We start from the raw sequence: 21931 nt of genomic DNA on the forward strand, positions 1-21931 counted from the left end.
TAAGATATCAGGCCTCTCATGTTTAGTCATGCATGTCAGCTCATTAGCCGTGTTACTCATATGATTACAGTTTGAAATTTGGATAAATTGCCTAATCATCATCACCTTAGCGTACGATATTCAGTGAACCAAACCTGAATCAGTGCTTAAATTGGAAAAACTTACTCAATGCAATTAGAGAACACTGTTTATAGATAATGTTGATCCTACAAAGTCAGACCACCAAACCCGAACCAACATTGTCATAATTAGTTTGACTGCTTTTTAAGATTAGTATTGTAATTAAAATTTACAGATCCAAATATTTAAAGTGTAATAAAATAAACACTTAAATGTGTATCATGGATTTTTTTCTTTCTACTGAGAGGTAAGCCTATAGAGACAAAAAAGCCCAAAAATTTCTAAATTGAACATTCCATGAAAAAACAATGTGGTGTCCTGCCTTAACTTGCTTTTTAGCAAGATATTTGTTAGTCCAGCAAATTGTATAAAAATGAGGTTGGTGGTAAAAAAGTATTTCTCTTTCTCTTTCTATACTTTGGACAAGCTAATCTGGTATAGAGGGTAAGTGAGTTACTCACTTCCAATTGTAAATGGTATGATAATTAAAACTGTGAGCTTCGAATTAATACATTCAGCCAGACATAATTTTTTTTTAAAAATCCACCAAAAGTCTAGAAGGCACATGTAGCCTATTTCAACGGATCGACACATACCTCCACATATACAGGTGGCGCTAGAGCTTCTTTTGTCTATTTCTACTTCATCGCTCTTTTACGAAGAGTACACACCCATAGCAACACAAACATCAGCATCCTGTCAGAGCTGAAACGATGAAGCAGTCCAGACATTAGACACGCCAAAGATCTGACAGAAATCAACACAACAGGTCTATTTAATTTAATATACGGGCAGCAATGCAAGCGGACGACGCCAGATATTTAAAACGGTGAGTGTTTGTGTGATGTGCTCGCGAGCTCTATCTTGTTACACTCATTAGCTGATACGAGCTTGAGTTTAACACACCATTATGTGCGTGTAAATGTTGTTTTCTAAAATGTAACATGGATTTTTGCTGTGTATATACAGCTGTTAGGCTGTTCTTTCACATTATGGTCTGAGACGAATTTTTATGTTCATAGTAATAGTGAAAATCTTCATCTCTGCCATCATATCACTAGCTTAGCTTTATTAAATAAATAAAATACATTATAAACACATTAAATAAATAAGTAAATAGATAAAATGTACTGTTGTGGCACCATGATGGTACAGTCCAAGGTACTGTGAAGAATTTTGAACATATCTGGAAAAACATAACAAAACCATGAGTGTTTTTACCTAAATATTGTGGTAATATTGTTAGCATAATAAGCTTTGTGTATAGAGCATCTTTCACCAGTAACTCAATGTGCTTTACAAACAAGTTGGAAAAAATACATAAGATAATAAATATTCTGTAATGTTTTGTGTTCAGGAAATATAAGGGTGGCAGTTTAGATGTCCACCCCACAGAAAAAGCCCTCGTTGTCCAGTATGAAGTGGAAGCCACGATCCTGGGCGAGATGGGAGACCCAATGCTAGGAGAACGCAAAGAGTGCCAGAAGATGTAAGATTATTCACGTATATGAAGTGCAGTGCTTGTGATAGTAGGCAAAACCATTGTGTTTATAACAGTTGGAAAATTTCATAATATTTATTTGCAATGTTTACCTCCTTTTGCAGAATCCGTCTGAAAAGCCTGAATACCAGCACAGACATTGCGTCTTTAGCACGGAAGGTAGTGGAGGAATGTAGACTCATTTCCCCTTCCAGACTTCCGGAGGTGGAACAGTTATTGTTCTACCTGCAGAACCGCAAGAAATCTGCCGGTAAGAGATGAAGAATTGGGTAAAAATATTATAAATATTGCTTTAGTGCTTTAGATACTGATTCTTTATTATTATTATTTTTTTGTTTACTCAGAAAAGAAAGAGAAACAGATCAAGCCAAGAGACCTGACTCCTTTTGAAGGCATGGAGGTATAGCTGTGTCACTCCTGTTATCTTAGCGCTTATTCGTGTTTCTTTTTTTAATATACATTTTGGTTGAAGACTCATTTTTGACTCAATTAATGCCTTATCTTACATGTTGTGTCTTGTAGCTGGATGAGGAGGCCAACATTAATAGCATAGATGACTATGTTGAGCTCCTGTATGAGGACATCCCTGAGAAGATCAGAGGAGCTACACTCATCCTCCACCTGGCCCGGAATCCTGACAACCTGGAGGAGTTGCTGCAGAATGGTGCGACACGCACTGGAATGAGTCATTTTTACACATTTTCGGATTTTATCTTTAAACCTTCCACTAAAGCCATACTTTTAGTGTTCACTTCAAATGCATTCATATTACCATATAGTTATACAATTTTCCAGTGCCTTTGAACAAAGGTTTGATCTAATTTAAGACTGTATCATTAATGGATAGTTCACCCAAAAGGAAAATTCTGTCATCATTAACCCAGCCTCATGTTGTTCTTAACCATTATGATTTACCAAATAAGCATATTAGAATGATTCCTGAAGGATTACTTGACTCTTAAGTAATGGCTGCTGAAAATTCATCACAGGAATAAACTACATTTTAAAATGTATTAAAATAGAAAACAGTTATTGTAACAATATTTCAGAATATTACTGTTTTTACTGCATTTTTTAATAATTAAATGCAGCCTTGGTGAACATTAGAGACTTATTTCAAAACCATTAAAAAAATATTACTGACCCCAAATCTTTGAACGGTAGTGTACATTTTGTACAATATATTATTTCACACTATTTCACACTGAAATTATTTTACACTGGTAGTTCACCCAAAAATGAAAATGTTGTCATCATTTACACACCCTCATGTTTTTCCCAAACCTGTATGAATTTCTTTCCTCTGTTGAACACAAAATAAGATAGTTTGAAGAATATGGGTAACTAAACAATTTCTGGGCCCTATTGACTTCCATAGTAGGAATAAAAATATTATGGAAGTGAATGGTGCCCCACAACTGTTTGGTTACAGACATTCTTCAAAATATCTTCTTTGTGTTCAACAGAGGAAAGAAATTTATACAGGTTTGGAACAACATGAGGGTGAGTAAATGATGACAGAATTTTTTTGGATGAACTATCCCTTTAATAGGGGTAGAAACAGGGTCTATTTGTAAAAAAGTAAGTCTTTGCCATCTCCACTCTCTCATGTGTCCAATTTCTTAAACCCTTTTGGTCTCTGTAACTTTATCCATTTTGCAGTACTACAGCCTGTTTTCCGTCACTTTCCTCTAACTATTTGCCCTTTAGCATCTACCATAAGGGCCTTTGAGTTTACCAAGTAATGCATTTTTTTCCTTCACAAGTGTGATCTTTCTTTTCCCATCAGTCCTTACGGATCATAACATACTCTCCATATTCAAAAGCAGTCACATATTTCAAGCTGTTGTCACTTTGTATTCACAACATGAGTTATTTTCATGAGCAATGAAAGCATTTAGTGTTTTGTCTGCTCTCCCACAGAGACAGCTCTGGGCGCACTGGCCCGGGTCCTGAGGGAAGACTGGAAGCAGAGTGTTGATTTGGCAACCACCATCATCTATGTCTTCTTCTGCTTCTCCAGGTACACGAGCTACACTCTAGCCAAGACTCACTATTCAGTTTGATGGGTGTTGTGCACAGAGCTGAGATACAACAATGGCAATGTGCCATGAGGAGAACATATTTTCTTTCTTGAGAATCATAATACTAAATACTCTTATCATAATATGACACATCAGCTGCTGTCAGAACTAATTTGAAAAGCGAGACTGTTGGTAAATGTGAAAGCTGGAATCGTTCATGAATCTCTGCCCTTCCGTTGTTATTTTGCTGAAGTCTGCACCGGTTTGGTTAACATTCATCATACTCTCGGTGAGCGACCGTGTTTGACATGGGTTGATGCTTTATTTTGGCATGGTTGGATACATGGTGAAGGTTAGACAAACAAGCTTTTTTATCTCCAGTTTCTCCCAGTTCCACGGCCTGATCACTCACTACAAGATCGGTGCGCTGTGCATGAGCATAATCGAGCACGAGCTGAAGCGCTATGACCTATGGCAGGATGAACTGCTGAAGAAAAAGAAGACTGATATCCTTTCAGTGTGTGTGTGTGTGTGAGGGGGGGGGGATCATAGGTGAAAGGGCGACTGGATGTCAGAGAAAGGGCAAAGGTAAAGTCAAGCCAAGGGTCAGGGGGCATGGGTGTTATGTTTTAATTAAAATGTTGCCCTTTAATTACTGCTCTGAACAAAAGGGTTTAATAGAAAAGGTCCTTGACTTTTTGAACGGGACGATGACCCGGACAATCAGAACCTGAAGAAGGAGTACGAGAAAGCCCTGAAGAAGTACCATGGACTGCTGACCAAACAGGAACAGCTTTTGAGAGGTAGAAGACATTATTACCCACATATCCAAAAATAACAAGGCTTTTGCTTCTTAAAGAAGTGTTTTGTCTAGACAGGCTCAGATTGTTATGGCTGATGTTATAAATATGTACTCTTCTATACAATATTAAAAATCTGTGTTTTTATAGGTGATGTGTGTAATTTTCAGACTAATGGAAGACAAGGGGAGTGTTGAGGAAATCATTTTGGAAATATTTATTTTACAGTTCTGTCAGTGCAGAAATTTCAAACTACTCTTTTAAAGAAATTCTTACTTGTAAGTAAATAAATTAGACCTCATTATTATAAGATAAGATGCAGAAGATTAGTTGAAGACTCTAATGCTCACCAAGACTGAATTTATTTGATAAATTCAGTAAAAACAGTAATATTGTGAAATATTACAATTTAAAATCGCTGTTTTATTGTAATATATTTCGAAATGTAATTTATTCCTGTGATGGCAAACCAGCCATTCTTCAGTGTCACATGATTCTTCAGAAATCTTTCATAAATGCTGATTTGGTGCTCAAGAAACATTTCTTATTATTATCAATGCTGAAAACAGTTGTGCTGCTTCATTCTTTCTGTAGAATCCATGATGCATTTTTTTTTTCAGGATTCTTGATGAATAGAAAATTAGAACAGCAGCATTTATTTGAAGTAGAAAACTTTTGTAACATTATAATGTCTTTATTTTTGATCAATTTAATGCATTGTTTCTCAATAAAATCATTTATTTTATTTAAAAAAAAATTATTTACCCCAAACTTTTGAACGTTTATATAGAGTTTGAACTGAAAAAAAAAAAAGTATTGTATTTGCTTACAATAATGTCCGCTTGAAATAGAGATTTGAAGATGGTTGATCATGCCAAGCTGTGTTTCTATGTCATCAGTGGCTCTGTACCTGCTGCTAAATCTGTCTGAGGACACCCGCACAGAACTGAAGATGAGGAACAAGAACATTGTGCACCTTCTGGTGAAAACGCTGGACAGAGACAGTGAGGAGCTACTGGTGCTGGTGGTGTCCTTCCTCAAGAAGCTCAGTATCTTCTTAGAGAATAAAAATGACATGGTGAGCAATACTTTCATGTGCTCATATCCAAAGTGACTCACTTATTTTGTTAACTTTAGGGGTATGCTTGTGCCCTCAATGCCCTCAAAGAAATCATTGGACTAATAAGCCACAAAACTCCAATTTTGATTTCATGGGGTGTTTAAATGCTGTGCTCAAAGATTGCAACCCGAAAGGTTGCGGGTTCAAACCCCACAAGACCACAGTACACCACCCCAAGTTGTTACTTTCTTATTATTACTCTCTCCTTCCTAAATCAGCCACACCTGTTCTCATAACTTCGTTGCTTATATAGTGTTCTGTACTACTTCAAGACAGTTTAGCTGCACTGTTTAGTCGACCACTTATTCCACACTTCCTCCACCTGTAACCAATCACACACTTAACCTTAAAGGTTATCTCGCAATAATTTATTTGGATTCATTAATCAGCTAATTTCTGATCTTGTAAATTAAACATTTGTCACATTTGTCAAGGCAGCCGAGCAAAAATGGTTCTGATTTTGACAAATGCTATACAATAACACACTCTCGAATGATTAATTTAACACTTTCGATCCATTGATGACGGTTGCACAATCGTCCGTCACGTTGTTTGACACTGACTGTGAATGTAAGGTTGTGGATGTAGGCAGTTATTAACATTGAAGGGTTGATTTGAAAACTGGTTCCAGGCTGTGAACTGTGCCTTTAATGGGGATCACATTTCTGCTGGGCTGTCTGTCTGTGGCTGTGTATGACCACAGCTGGAGCAGGCAGATGTGTTAACAAGCAAAGCCACCGGCACATGACTAAGAGAATTAAATGGCTGACCTTACAACAGTCTCTGACATCACTCCATCACAACCATCTCTCTCCCTCTCTTTGATAGGCTGAGGTAGATACAGTAGAGAAGCTGGCGAAACTGGTGCCTTGTGAACATGAAGATCTTTTGAATGTTACTCTTCGCCTCCTCCTTAATCTCTCCTTTGACACCGGCCTCCGCAGCAAGATGGTGCAGGTAGACCTTCTGCCCAGACTCACCACATTGCTAGGTAAGATTCCTGCAGGTATTTTAGATGTACTTATTTTAATTTAATTTAATTTAATTTAATTTAATTTAATTTAATTTAATTTAATTTAATTTTATTTTATTTTATTTTATTTGTTATTTTTATTAAAACATGTATTATTATTTTATAATTTTTTCTTTATATAGATAGTAAGATAGTTAGATAGAAGAGACAAAAACAATTCTGCTTTTTATTTAAAGCTGTGTTAATCTCTCTATATAAAATTATTGACATTTTATTTTGAAAATTGTTATTATCTTATTATTTATATTTACGAATAGTTAGAGAGAGCACTGGTCATGAAGGGAAGAAATGGGAAATTATATTAGGAGAGTTTGCACACTGGATTCAAACCCACTTTTGGTCCTTGGCCCTATTTTATCACTTGGTTATGATTTCAAATTATTATCCAGACAAATTCATTGCTATTTGTCAGACTTGCAGAAGCCAAATTACAAGCAATGAGACAGCAGAAGTCATGGTTAGTCTACCAGTTGTTTATGTTGTGTTTGAGGATGCAAGCGTTTCTCAGCCTCATAAAGCAGTTACACTCTGGCTCTCTCCTGTCTTTCAAAGACCACTTCCTGAGATGAAACAAAACACGCGATTTGTGCATGGACTACATATACAGGCGTGGTTGGCTTTGGCACCAACAATGTGTTTTTTGCAAGGCCTCAGGGGGGTGTCGTGTGTCCTATGCAATTAAAGTAATATATTTGTTAAAAAAACAGCTTCAGTTCTAAAGTAAATGTTGTTCTTCCAGCACGAGGGAAGTCCACATTTAGCAGCTTATGGAGATTTTTCTCTCTCCGTCAGACACATACAACTACTCATTCTTTATGACCTCTTTGGACTGGCTGCCAACAGCTAATGGTTCTTTGCACTAGTGTGGATGATATAATATTTTTCTTTTAAGTTTTTTTTTAAGAAGAAGAAGAAGAAGGTGTGTGTGTAACCTCTGCTTTTATCTGGTCTGCTTTGTAAGAATGCAACGTCCAGTCCTGTCAGAATATTGCAGATGCCTCATGAATCTTCAAAATGCACAGAGGAAAGCTCCTATCTGCTCTTCCCAGAAGACTCTTTGAGGGTCATGGCCTTGCTGATAAGATGAAAGTGAAGCTTGGTATCATCTCGAACCTCGTTGATGATTTATTTCAAAACCAGAACCCACTAATCGACAACTCACTCCACACTGCAAAAAAAAAAAAAAAGATTTTATGTCTTGTTTTCCAGTACAAATATCTAAATATTCATAAATTAAGATACATTTACTTGTGAAGCAAAATTACGTAAGATATTAAGTCTTGTTTTCTGAAAAAGAAAGCAGGGTGTGCAGAGGTATGGAAATATATAGGTAGACAAGCAGGTAGAACATCCTGTTAGGACGAACATTTTTGGTCCTGAAATGTATAAAAACAATTCAACCTTACTAATCAGTTCTTGAATGACTTTCTGGTCGACCATCTTGACCCAACCCTACTGTTTACCATTAGTGTGTGCTCAATGTCTCGATCAACTATGAAGGACATTGCCGTTTAGGGTTGTAGTGGTCGCCTGAAGGCCTGGCTGCCGTGGCTTTTATGGCAGTTGGGTGTTTTAAATCTTACTGGGGTGTAATTGAAGTTTAGCTCTCCTGCTCTCCCACTAAACGCACCCTGAACAGGATAATGAATTTTTAATGGGCTTTTTTCTCCCAGGCTCCAGGGCTGTTTTGAACATTTTTACAGGCCCTTCTCCTCCATCCTCATAAAGGATCCCCCGTTTTCCTCTCCCAACGTGCAGACCGAGGCGTTAACTCAGGGTGTGCGTGTGTGTGTGTTTGCGCTTGACCTCTGAGTGTGCGCTAGAGCTCGTTTGTGTGCTCGTGTGTGTCTTTCACTAATGAGAAGCACATGTTGGGCCAATCGTGGCGCTAGCGGTGCAGAGCAGCTTGGCTTGAAGTTATTAATGGCAGTAAAATTTATGCTTCCTCCTTTTTTTCCCTAATTAAATGGAGAAGCCCTTCTCTTTTCAGGGGTCTCTAGGAGCACATCTGGCTCCAATAGGCTGAGATAACCTTGCCTAAAGGGTGCGTGGCCGGCTCCGACCCGTCCCCGCCCCCTCTTCCCTCTCTCGGGGTCTGTGTCTGTCTGTTTGATTAAGTCAGAGGCTCAGGTTCTTACCAGGTCCAGGTTTCGGTCTGCTTTGTAAAGGGAAACTGTGCTTTCTCAGGGTCAGAATTACTCAGGTCTGAAATACATCTTTAAAAAAATTCAAAGATTAACAAACAAAGTAATTCTTGCAGATTTGCTTTCACTATGCACTACCATTCAAACGTTTATGGTTGGTTTTTGATGTTTTTGAAAGAAGTCTCTTATGCTCACCAAGGCTGAATTTATTCGATAAAAAAAAAAAACAGTAATATTGTGCACTATAATTACATTTTAAAATAACAGTTTTCTATTTTAATTTGTATTTTACTTGTAATATATTTTAAATGTAATTAATTCCCGTGATGGCAAAGTTGAATTTTCAGCATCATTACTCCAGTCTTCAGTTTCTCATGATCCTTCTGAAATCATTCTAATATGCTGATTTGGTGCTCAAGAAACATTTCTTAATATTATCAATGTTGAAAACAGTTGTTGCTTAATATTTTTGTAGAAACCGTAATTCAGGTTTTCAGGATTCTTTGAGGAATAGAAAGTTCAAAAGATCTAATACTTTTGAAAGTATTAATTTCTTTCAAAAATAAAAAAAAACTGACCCCAAACATTTGAATGCTTGTGTAGGTCCACACAGTAATGGCCAAAAAAAGTCTATGGTTGTGTCTCTTTCCACTCTTTAGTTCCCTATGACATGAATCAGTGAATCTTGAACACAAATTCTGGCACTAGCAAGGGCCATGACCCACTAAATATTAGGATACTCTTGACTCAAATCAAAATCAAATACTCCAGAGAGCATGATCAGCATCCTTCTGCTGTCCTGTCCTGCTGTATGTTTCTATTAAAGAAGGAGGTGTAATTCTGGCTACCTTGAATACTCAAGAGCGTATGTGCGTCTGTCCATTCATGGCTTACGTGTGTTTGTATTTCAGGAGACGAAGCACAGAGACAGATTGCCATGTGCATTCTGTACCACATCAGCATGGACGATCGTTTCAAGTCCATGTTTGCCTACACGGACTGCATTCCACAGGTGAGAGGTCAGCCTGCATTAGCATGAGCTTATAGCAGGGGACAGGAGAGCTCTTTAACCGCTCGATCACAGAGTGTCTACACCGTTGTTCCTCTGTGCCACTCCATTCCACAACCGCTTGAGGCACATTGAACACATCAAAGCGAAAGTTCCAAATCCACTGTTGTCGGAAGAAACGCAAGCTCGCAGAGTACGTCAGAATAGAACAGGGTGTCAGTTTACTCTCTGTGTCTCATTGTAATGCGTCGCATTCAGTGTAGATAGTATCGCTGCTTATAATTTGATTGTGTTGTAACGCGATGCATCGCTCGCATACGGTGTAGACACTGTGTCTCTGATCACAGTAATTAACGGAATAAATCTAAATTTCCTTTGCTACCTTTTGTTGTTAATTCATTAAATCAGATTATTAATGGTAATGTTTGTTCACAGTTTTTTTCTGATAAGGCAAAAATATGCATCATGACAGTAATGAAACGATTTTCATTATAATACTGTTGATGATCATTTAGATTTTTTTTTTTTTTGCAAAATCAAACTTTAGAATTTTTGTAAACTAAGTTATATGCCATGTCAAAATTTTAAAAAAGGACTACAATTAATAATAAAATAAAATTATTAACACTGATTGAAAAGGTTTTTTTGAATCACGGATTTGAATCAGGATTTTCTTTTCCAAACCTGAGAAAGTTATGGGAATTTCTTTATTAAATTAAGGTTAAGGCTACTTATTTTCACCTCTAAAATGGGTTAGAATTTGCTATTTGCATTAGGGGTGGGAATCTCTAGGCACCTCACGATTCGATTCGATTACGATTCAGAGGGCTGCGATTCGATGCTAAATCGATTATCAGAATCTTTTTTGTGTGTGTGTGTGACTATAAATACTTTGCTTTAAAAGTACAAAGTAATGACCCATAAAGAATTAACGTACAATATATTTTATTAACATTGCAAAGAACCAACAGGAAAATACATGTGTGTCTGAACTAGCAGCAGCATATTTGTAGTAAATTAATAATATAACAACGACCGGTAACGTTACAGCCGAGTGTTTTTCCTCCTCTGGCTGGAAACGTGTCATTTGGCTTCATGTGTCTTGTTTCCGAAATATTTTAGTTTTACTCTACAAAGCTTACAACTAGTGTGGCTCTTGTCCAGCTCCTTTCCCCCTTCAACTTCAGAAGCCAAAATATTTCCACACGTCAGCTTTTAACGAGGAGGGTGTTTGGATTTGGCGCTCAGCCATCGCGTCCGCGTCTGTTATGTGCACGCCACAGACGGTCCGGCCACTGCACTTCCGCGCTTCAGAGTTCCGTCTTTCGCGTTCCGTCAATATTACGTTATTATAAATATATATCTAAATTTTTTTTTTTTTTTTTTTGAAAATCGATTTTTGACAATTGTGAATCGATTCAGAATCGTCCACGTCCGCATCGCGATGCATCTAAGAATCGATTTTTTCCCCCACCCCTAATTTGCATGTGCAAACTTTTATTTTTTACTCTCTATCCATTGATCGCAAATAACTGGGAAAGTCATGAAAAGTAATTTGTCAAAAGGTGTGAGAAACCCTGTACAGTAGAGTTTTTTCCTTGTCATTTTCAACCTTGACTTTCTTTGCTTTGTATTGAGTATGTATTGTGAAAAAAAACTTTAAACAAATCAATTACTTTTTCAAATTTAAAGCAGGTTACTGAACCAGGTTAGAGATTAGTTATCACTCAGTTATACAGAAAAGGAAGCAATAGATAGACATTAAAGTTTAAGTAAAGATGAAAATAGAAGGGCCCTTCATGGACAAATTGTGTGACTAGAGAAATGAAAATATGGTAACTGCAGGCTGGGGGTTACCAAGGTTTTGGTGGGGCGACTGGATGTTGCATGTGAAAGCAGGGCAGGTGCCAGTAAGTCTAGCCACAGTGATTTAGGCTGCAGGGCGGCTGCTATGTGATACTCAGTATGGGACTGTATGCTTTGCATACTCACCGCTGCCTCCTCACGGACCAAGCTTTCTCTCCAGGCCTCCTGCTTATCGTTAACGTCAGGGGGCGATGTTGACAACCCTTGACCACTTTAACCCAGGCCTGGACTTCTGCCCATTCCCTTCCCCTCCACACTCCCTTCCTGGACCCCTACCGTCCCCTCAGGTAGCAGAGTCCAGTCCTTTGTTCCGCCCGGGGTGTGGTGACGTTAGCCGAGCTAATGCAGAGTGACATGTAAGGTTTGTGTCTAAAGTTAGGATCCACTTGAGAAAATCAGGAACCTCTGGACGTCTGGGAAACTTACAAATTGGGTGCGGGAGTTTGGAAATAATGTTTCAGGCCTGTCAGCTTTTTTGTGGGACAAAAGCAGGTTTGATTAAAGTTCTAGACGGGTCAGAACTTCTAGCCGTTTGCTGACTTTGTTGAGTCGTGGGATCTTTTAGGAAAGAAGGGCACACTTGGGCTTGAAGCTTTTAAGTGGGTAATGAGGTAACTGGACTGAAACTTGCTAACTGTCTTGGAAGATTGTGATCCCTGTAAACAAAATAAAGTACTTCTCTTACCATCTGAACACGAGCAAAAGTAATATTAGATTTTAAAATATTAGTTTTTACTGTATTTTTGATCAAATAAATGTTCAGTTTGCATGTTAACATTAGAACAAGTTCATTCCTATGAATTATCTTCCATTTAGGTTAGTCTTAGACAGTAGACATAACTATCTAGGTTATGTCTACTGCTATTTTATGGTATATTGTTTGGCAGGTAATGAAGATGCTGTTTGATTGTGGTGAGGAGAGGATTGACGCTGAGCTCATTTCCTTCTGCATCAACCTGGCTGCCAATAAAAGGAATGCTCAGATTATGTGTGAAGGTAAGAACACATACAAATGCACAACCAAAAAAAAAAAACGTGAAGAGCAGACTTTGTGCTTACGTTAATGCTTCTTTTCAAGGCAATGGTCTGAAGATGCTGATGAAGAGAGCACTGAAGCTAAAAGATCCTCTAATGATGAAGATGATCCGGAATATATCTCAGCATGATGGACCATCTAAAAATCTTTTCATTGTGAGTTTCAGAGAAAAAAAGAATACACACCCATACAGATAATGTTTGCTAATTTGTTGTAGATGCGTACATTGATGCTTATTCAATTGAAGACTAATAAGCATGTGATGTGTTTGAGGACTATGTTGGGGACCTGGCAGCTCAGATCGGACTGAAGGAAGAGGAGGAGTTTGTGATTGAGTGCTTGGGCACTCTTTCCAATCTTACCATTCCTGATCTAGACTGGGAACTTGTGCTAAAGGAGTACAACCTGGTGCCTTATCTCAAAGACCACCTCAAACCAGGTCTATCTCATTCCACTTTACCTTTCTACATCACAACGGAAAATACATGAGAATTTTAGTTTCAAGATCTTGTGATATGTGACTTCCCCATATTTACTTCCTGTAGGCTCTGCAGAGGATGACCTCATTTTGGAGGTGGTGATTATGATTGGCACTGTCTCCATGGATGACTCCTGTGCCGTAATGTTGGCCAAATCAGGCATCATTCCTGCTCTAATAGAACTGCTGAATGGTAAGAAACATTTAGATGCTTGGAATCCTTTTAAAGTGCCTGTTTCAAAGTTTTTTTGTGTGTGACATGTTTGTGGAAGTAGAAAAATGGCAATCTCTTTCTTTCTATCTTCAGCCCAGCAAGAAGATGATGAGTTTGTCTGTCAGATTGTGTACGTCTTTTACCAAATGGTGTTTCACCAGGCCACACGAGATGTCATTATAAAAGAAACCCGTATCCTTCATCTTGTAAAACCTGCAGTTGCACGATGATGATGGTGTTGTTCAGTCAACAGGTTTCTCTTTCAGAGTTTTTCTCTTTGACTGTTATCTTATCAGAGGCTCCAGCATATCTCATTGACCTCATGCATGACAAAAATGCAGAAATACGTAAAGTGTGTGACAATACATTGGACATCATTGCTGTGAGTATAAATCTGCTGTACCTTAAAGTAGTGATCTGCTGTTTTCTTTTCACCAATTTCAAGCTACTTGTGCCGTTTGCATAAACTTTTTACATAACCCTGTTTACATCCAATTTATGTTGAAGAAGCAGTATAATTTTTTGTATCATTTATATATGATTTTAGTATTTATTATTATTGTGAATTAGATTTTATTTTTATATTTACAATATTCATTTTAATTTTTTTTAAAATTTTTAGTAATTTAGTTATGTGCTTTTGTCATTTTTTTTTATTATTATGTTTTTATATTTCTATTTATCTTTATTTAATTTATATTTATTCCGGTTTTAAACAATTTTAGCTTAAACTTTCAACTTAAACTTATTTTATTTCCAGGGAAACATTTCTCTTTTTTTGTAAATTTTTAAAAAGTTTTTAATCTAATATTTATATTTTTTCTTTATTTCAAATAACAAAAATTATTTTTAATAGTTTTAGGCACATCTTCCTCTTCCTCGTTTCTATTGTTTTGAGTAAGTCAAGACAACCAGCACTTCGTTGTTAATGATGAATATGGCACATACGGTTTATAGTCAGGGTCAGTTGACATGAAAGACGAGTGGGTGAACATCGTGGCTAGCGGGTTAAATGTATAAGCTGTTCTGAAGCTGCTCTGTCATGTGTGATCTGTCCCAGGCCTCAGATTAATGTAATTAGGGCTGGTCTTGAGGCCAAGGGAAGTGTTCCATACATCTGATCGGAAAGGGCCATTAAAGCAAGGAGCCACATCAAAGAGAGAGGAGGAGACGGCTGCTTAGTGTCACGTGGGGATGGTGGACAGAACACAGATCTGCTGAATACCACAAATTCACATACACGTTGCTGATCATCTTCCCCTTTTTCTTCTTCTATGTGATACAAATATGAAAATCTGTTTCTGTGATGAATATTGTTAAAAAAAAATTCTGAACAGTTTTTCTTATTTTGTCTTTTCATGCCCAAGCTTTTTGCTTTTGTAGCAGTGGTTTTTAACCCAGACCAGTGAAGTCATTCATAATTCATTTTTACATGCTATTTCTGGATACGCCTAAAGATTTTTTGCACCACATTTATTTATAAAACACCCAAACCTGCTCCGGATCCAAATGTTCAGTAACGCCATGAGCTCAGCTACTTGAAGATTGATTAGCCGGGGTATCAGAACACATTCATTGCTCTGATTGGCCATGGGAGTGCAGCATGTGGTGCCTTTAATGCTTAACAATGATGAATTTGTGCCCTGGCAAAAAGTGTCACCGTGCATGCCGGTGGGGCCGGACCAGTGACAATGAGGCCTGTTGATTTCCACCCTGTGTGGGGATGATTAATCAGAGGGCCGGGTTGCTTAGCTTTGCTATTTCCACCAACCTCAAAGAGGTTTTATTACACTCAGTCCCTGTAGAGTTAAAATAAACAGCTACCATGTTATCCGTCTGCCAAGCAACACAGCACACCTGATTCCTCCTACATCGTCGGTATGGCACATGCAGGGAGGCAATACAGGCAGAGCCTTTCTATGTCCTGCTCTAATACTCTGGCTGTTCTCTCTGTCTCTGTCTGCAGGAATATGATGTGGAGTGGGGCAAGAAGATCCAGAGCGAGAAGTTCCGCTGGCATAACTCTCAGTGGCTGGAGATGGTGGAAAACCGGCAAATGGATGAGGCAGAGCCTTTTATGTATGGAGACGATGGAGAACCTTTCCTCCAAAACGGTGACATCCTGGAACGGCCAGACCTCTTCTACAGTGCAGGTTATATTGGGCAGGGGTTTTAAGAAATATTGCTGAAAGATGAACTAAACCACAGTTAAGACGAAATATTTTTATTTCAAATAAATGCCATTCTTTTGAACTTTCTATTCATAAAGAAATACTGAAAAATACGTAAATCACAACTGTTTTCAACATTGATAACAATAAGAAATGTTTCTTGAGCACCACATTAGCATATTAGAATTATTTCTGAAGGATCATGTGACACTGAAGACTGGAGTAATCATGCTGAAATTTTTTTAATATATTAAAAACATACTTTTATAAAAAAAATGTTAATAATTATAAATTAAGTATAATTTATCATAATATAATTATATATTTAATATAAAAAAAATGTTTTTATTTTTTATTTTTTTTAATAACTGCAGATGACTGAGAAATTGAAATAGTAATGATTTATCTTTGTATTTTCCTGGCTCTAATGCATTAGCACAAAAGTGCCAATGATAACTGGTTTCTTTGTGATTCCTGCAGATGGAATAATCCCAGCAGATGGTGCCATTAGTCCAGAGTTCTTCACAGACTTCCAGAATGGAGACCTGTTAGGACCACAGGGTTTCCTCAGCAGGTACATTTAAATATGATGAATCGGTCAGACTGACTGCAGCGGATCTGTTGGTTTTGTTATTACTGCATCACACACACACACACACACACACACACATCCTTGTCTGCCAGTTTTGTTGCTTTTAGCAGGGAATGGCCCAAAAGTACTGCGCCAAAGGGTCCTACGGCATCCCAGCAGGCCGTAGCACTCCTCCAACAGTAATACCCTTAGCTTTGAGAGTAAACACAGCTCCCTCTATTCAGCTTTTTCCAAATCTGGTTCAGTTGCCATATACCTACTGTTTAGGGGTTTCAGAAAAACACTTATGTGATGACTTGATGCAATGATTTATGGTGTAGGCCACTTTGTGTTATGGGACTGTGCAAAATATCTGAGTTCTATATCTGAGGGGATTATTTGATATGGGGCCATTAATACTATAATTCAATGACCTCTTTAAATGATTAGACACACTTTTAGAATGACTTCATTGAAACTTCTTATTTAGGATTGTGTGTCTTTACTCATAGGTTGCCAGTGGTCTAAAAAAAAAGAGATGGGTCCAACAACAGAGAGAGCGCTCTAAGTGATACATCAGTCTGTGAGAAAAAGGTGGTTGTCTTGAAGTCAGAGAAGAGGCGCTGAAAAATAAGGAGCAAGTGAATACGAGTGGGAGGGGGGCGGCAGAGGAAGCTATGTTTTTTTTCACAGTTCTTTGTAAGTGATACCTGTAGAATACACTGAGAGTGCACAGGGAATTGGGCGGCCTGAAAGTGTGGTTTTCATTTTGTCCGTGTGGTGTTAGAGATCCAGGTTAACACAATAATGAAATCCAGCCTCAGTTCCCCCGCGCCGAGCCAGGAGCCAGACACACTGGGAACGGCTCTTTTAAAAGCCCTTTAATAGAATCACATTTATTTATAGAATAGCACAGAGCAATCTTTCATTTAGCTCATAAAAATGCTTTATTCCAGATGAAAAACAAATTCTTGGCTGCATTTGCTTAAAATAAAGGGAGTTCCTCATTTTGAATGTTCAAAAATCACATTAAGGTAATTAATAAAATATTTTAAAGTAAAATTAAATGGTTTCAAAGCAGTTAAGTGCAACAATTTTATCTGAACACATATAACATTATTGTCAGGACCAACCTGAAAATGTACAGTGGCCCCAAAAAGTATTTTGACTTTTAAGCCACGTAAAATGTTTAATGTCACTAAGTTAGAAAGTGTTAAACCAAGTGGCATTTATTTATTTGACTTTCTTTGGATACTCTTCGTTGGCAAACGTTATGTAACAGTTAATGTGATGAACTACACCTGTGGTTACTCTGCTGAGACACCTGTGTGAACTTGAGGGGAACTCACTTCATATATTCACTAATATAGACCAGTTGGTTTAAAGTAATAGAACAAATGGCTAAATAATTAAAGTCAGCTCTGAGAAAACGTCTAGCATCATTAGTTTGCAGATAACACTTGGTTTGATAAGCTACTGTTCATATTTTGGGGTCAATTTTTATTTTATTTTTGAAAGCAAGGAGGCATTTAAAAAAATATATATATTCAAATATAAAACTGTTATTCTAAATTGTAATAATATTTCAGAATAAAACTGTTTTTTACTGTATTTTCTATTAAATAATTGCAGCCTTGGTGAGCATAAGATATTTTTAAAAATGAAAAATCATACTGAGCCCAAACTTTTGAACAGTAGAGTAAGTTGTATCTAATGCAATGAAACTTAATACATTTTTACATTTTTCAAACCTTTTCAAAAGAGGAAATACTTTTAAAATAATTTATGGGGCTTTACATATTTTTCATGTGCTCATTCATTCATTGTAATTTCATGGAAAAGAGCATCTTCTTTTATCCCTTTGTGTTTCATGAAAGAAAGTCATTGAGGGTCAGTAAATTTAACAAAATTATTATTTTTTGGCACCAGAGGAAGGAAAGACGAAATTCTGGTAACATCAACTCTTTCCTGTTTAGAGGTTTCTGGGTGTTTTTTTTTACAGGATCTCACCTCTGTGTTAACTCTCAGGGGCCCCTGGGGCCAGACATTGGGATCTTTTCCAGCCTCAGATCTCCAGATTATCACCAAACACACTGTGTCTGTGGCCCTCGAGTGTAAAGGGCCAACGGCTGTGTTTCATAAGAAAGTTGAAGAATAAACAGTTTCTCCATCTCAAATTATTTGGTTTAGATTAAATGATTAGACAAATGGAAAAAAAGGTTGGTTTGAGTCTTTTGTAACATCATTCTTTGCGAAACCTTACAGAAAATGCGTCATTTTTACTTTCCTGGAAAGGATGACAGCATTCCTTTGGGATGAATTATTCACTGTAAGAATGATCGTAACACACTTTTTAGGCATGTCTCTTACCTGGACCCTCTTTGGATTAATCATCTGACCTACAACACACAGCCTTATCCTTCCCATGTAACCCTTTTCAGTTGAACTTATTCTGATAGTTATAAGCTACGGTTTCACCCAAACTCTTTGACATCCATTTTTTTTCTCTTCAAGCCTTTTAACAAAGTCTGAAATGTCCCCAGACAGCAGTGGTGTCCCTCAGAGGATAAAGACAGGCATGATGCCTGGAGAGGGAGGGTGTTCTGGGAGTTAAGAGGTTAATAAAACATGTAACCGATCACTGGAAGTTTTTTAGTCTAAACAACTCCTCATTATGGGAGCTGGAAGGGGCAAAGCAAACAACCCATATTTTATGAGGACAGGCCAGAGACGGGTTGGTGTTGTTAATTAAGAGGCAGATTATGCTAGTCCACATAATCTTATATATATATATATATATATATATATATATATTCATAAAATAACATGACCCATAACATATCGCATAACACAACATAATAAATTGAATATAATGTGACATGATCCCATTAGCCCATTTCTGCCACCTAAAAAAATAAATAATAATCATGCTCTGGTAAGTCATAATTATGACATAAAGTCCAAATTTAAATTGAGATTAAAAAGTCAAAGTTATGATTTAAAAAGTAGAAATTATGAGATTAAAAAAGTCAAAATTGACACTAATTCGAATCATGACATACTAAGTCGAAATTGACATGTCATAATGAGAAAGTCAAAATTGATTTTATTAGCTTTGACTCATAATTCAGATTTTCTGTCATAATTTTGATTTATGTCATAATTGACTTTTTAATCTCATAATTTCAATTTAGAATGTAAAGAATTTAAATAATAATTTTGACGACTTTATCTAATAATTTAAAAATGTTAGTCATAATTTAGATTTCTTACGAGATTTTCTTTTCTCATAATTTAGATTTTGAAATCATAATTTAATATTTTCATCACATAATGACTAATTTAGAATAAACTCATAATTTAGAATTTTTTTATGTCATAATTTATGACTTTCCAGAGCATGTTTTTTTTTATGTTATGGATAAGGGGTTCCATACATTGGCCATTTGCCTTGAAGAATTAATATAATTGTACTGGTTTAAAAATCAAAAGTTTAATTTATGAACACTCCTGGTGTGAATAATTAGTAAGTAGTTCTGTTTTAATCTCGGTAGCTCTGTTTTGCAGAATCAGAGCGCCATCTAGTGATACTTATAACCTTTATCTAACATTTAAACAAGTAATTGCCTCATAAAATGCACATTATGATGATTTATGTAACCTTTGTTTGATTAATCTCAACTCTCATGTATTTCAGCAGTTATATGACTGGCTGACAGATGGCTGTGTCTCTTTTCCGCCAGTTCTTTGACAGACGGATACGTACAGACGGGTGTGACTCCAGCACGTCCTGCCACGGCTTACGGCTTTCGGCCTGATGAGCAGTTTTATTACGGTTACACAGCATCACGGTAGGAGAGTATCAGGGAAGCCATTTCGAAAAAACCTTCGTAAACTCTGAAAACCGATTAAATGGAACTCAAATACTGTTAGTTAGGTCTCTTTATCATTTCAAATGAAAGCAACACTACTGATTTTTTTCATTGTCAGTATTTCTTTCTATATTTATTGCATTCCACGTGAATCTCAGTCTGAATGTGTTTTAAACAGAATGTTTTCAATGAAGCTTTGATTTTGGGCTAGATCATGTAGTTTCAGTGTATACTGTAGCCTACTGTGTATTGCTTGTCAACACTGAAGAAACTAATGGCACCACATTGCCTTTTCTGTGCAATATAGCAAAAGTAGGCGTTTAGTTGCATGCTATTTCAGTGGTATAGGTGAGTTAAGTTTTGAGGGATGAAAACACCCACTCTTTATACATTACAACAATCATGTCAGTTTAACTGCATGATAGTGGTTCAGATTTAGGTTTCTGGAAACAAAATACTGTAAAGCTTCAGCTGCAACTCATGTCAATTATTGTTGTTCATTATAGGATTTCAATCAATGTTGCATGTTTACATAAAGCAACTGACTGTAAGGGTCATTTTAAAGATTGTGGTGCCCCCCTGTGGACTCACCTATGAAATGATATTATGTTCAAATACATTACATAAATGACAGCTGTCTTTACAGCACAGTGCCCATTGTAACAATAATGTCATTTTGCAGTCTTAATATCTTCACTACTCACTAATGTTGCCTGTTACTTTGCCTTTGATACTGTAGTAGTACAAATATAACAACACAGCTTTCTTTTTTATGGTGCACTGTTAACTAATTCTTATGTATTTTGTAATGTAGCCAAACTTAAGTGTTCTTTTAAAATAATACTGGTCTATTGATGTGCGTTTTAGTAACTTCATTGGTGCCTGGCGATTGTCTTAATGACTGTTTAATATAAAATGCCTTTTTATTTAATTGTGGTGCAATATGGAATACAAAATTTGATGTGCAAAAGGTTTCCTTGTGTTTACTTTGGTAGGAATATTTCGTGTCTTTTAGAGTTTTAGAACAGCAGAAGCTCAGCAAATGTCTAGTTTACTCTCACATTAATGTGATGAAATGCCATGCGTGCCATACATATTTAATCATTCAACCTATCATTCCAACATTCCTTTAAAGGGTGGTCATGCTTATTCAAAGATGTATTGATGGACTGTATTATTGTTTATGTGGATCTTAAATGGATAGTCAAGTGCCCAGAGCAGAATCTGTAGTAATGACTGTCTCCATATTGTAACGTTCTCAGCCAAGGACGAGACGGTTTTGATAACAAAGGGTGTTTATTAGAGGCTGTTGTCGGCACAGCCCACGCCATACACACCCGACTTATAAGAGAACCACACTTGAAACAGCGAGGCGCTCTTCTCCCCTCCTCCTCCCCCCCAGATTTCCCCATCACTCTCACAAGGGGTGGAGCCTCTTTCCATATTTAACTTGACAACGAATCAATCGAATCACATAAAACGAATAAAGTAAAACATTAACATTAAATGCATCCTTATTTGTAACAGAACAGCATTTTGAACACGTTACAATATATAGACAGATCTCAGTGGTTCTGCGAATCTGAAGTGCATATGTGTCAAATCTTTTTGTGTCACTCAATACAGATTCATGACATAAAACGGCACTGTGCTCTCGGTATGTCACAGAGCCAGATTCCATGGCAAACAAACCCGTCAGGCCTGCATTATGGGTCCAAAGTAAACAGTCAGCCCTGGTTCATGGCCGGCTCTGTTTTGAATGTGTCGTCTGAAGGTTGGAAACCACCTTGCGGAAAGGCATGTTCCTTACTAAAGGATTCCTCAAAGTTTCACAAAGGATATCATTTCCAAATACAATATTTATGTTACAATTTAGACTTCATATATTATTCAAATGCTAACATTTCAATTCATTTGAACATATTAGCTTAAAACAATATTGAAATAAGGTTATCTTTATGACATTCTTAAA

At 37.0% G+C, this 21931-nt stretch overlaps 1 protein-coding gene and 1 long non-coding RNA gene across 3 annotated transcripts; one reads left to right on the forward strand and one right to left on the reverse strand.

Annotated features, from left to right (window-relative positions):
• The first annotated feature begins 762 nt into the window (after positions 1-762).
• Positions 763-20929, forward strand: kifap3a (kinesin-associated protein 3a). 2 transcript variants are annotated; one of them, XM_056269188.1, is made up of 20 exons: positions 764-949; positions 1478-1609; positions 1726-1871; positions 1966-2021; positions 2144-2285; positions 3545-3644; positions 4027-4156; positions 4355-4448; positions 5345-5523; positions 6394-6556; positions 9654-9754; positions 12505-12613; positions 12696-12808; positions 12927-13092; positions 13199-13324; positions 13439-13537; positions 13642-13727; positions 15312-15498; positions 15997-16090; positions 19831-20929. In XM_056269188.1, exons 1-20 carry the CDS (start codon positions 918-920, stop codon positions 19940-19942), a joined length of 2367 nt encoding a protein of 788 aa, XP_056125163.1. In that variant the 5' UTR covers positions 764-917; the 3' UTR covers positions 19943-20929. The 2 variants fall into 2 exon arrangements, with proteins under 2 accessions (XP_056125164.1, XP_056125163.1); XM_056269189.1 differs by lacking the exons at positions 15312-15498; positions 15997-16090; positions 19831-20929 and adding an exon at positions 14406-15305 and having other exon boundaries at positions 763-949.
• A 75-nt stretch (positions 20930-21004) lies between these two features.
• LOC130103009 (uncharacterized) lies at positions 21005-21696 on the reverse strand. Its single transcript, XR_008809316.1, has 2 exons — positions 21502-21696; positions 21005-21195 (listed from the first exon to the last, which is right to left on the reverse strand). It is a non-coding gene; the product is annotated as an uncharacterized LOC130103009 (long non-coding RNA).
• Between the last annotated feature and the right edge of the window lie 235 nt (positions 21697-21931).

Source organism: Rhinichthys klamathensis, unplaced genomic scaffold (genome assembly GCF_029890125.1).
Source record: "Rhinichthys klamathensis goyatoka isolate OS25496 unplaced genomic scaffold, OSU_Roscu_1.1 h1tg000281l_1, whole genome shotgun sequence".
NCBI classification, from domain to species: Eukaryota; Metazoa; Chordata; class Actinopteri; order Cypriniformes; family Leuciscidae; genus Rhinichthys; species Rhinichthys klamathensis.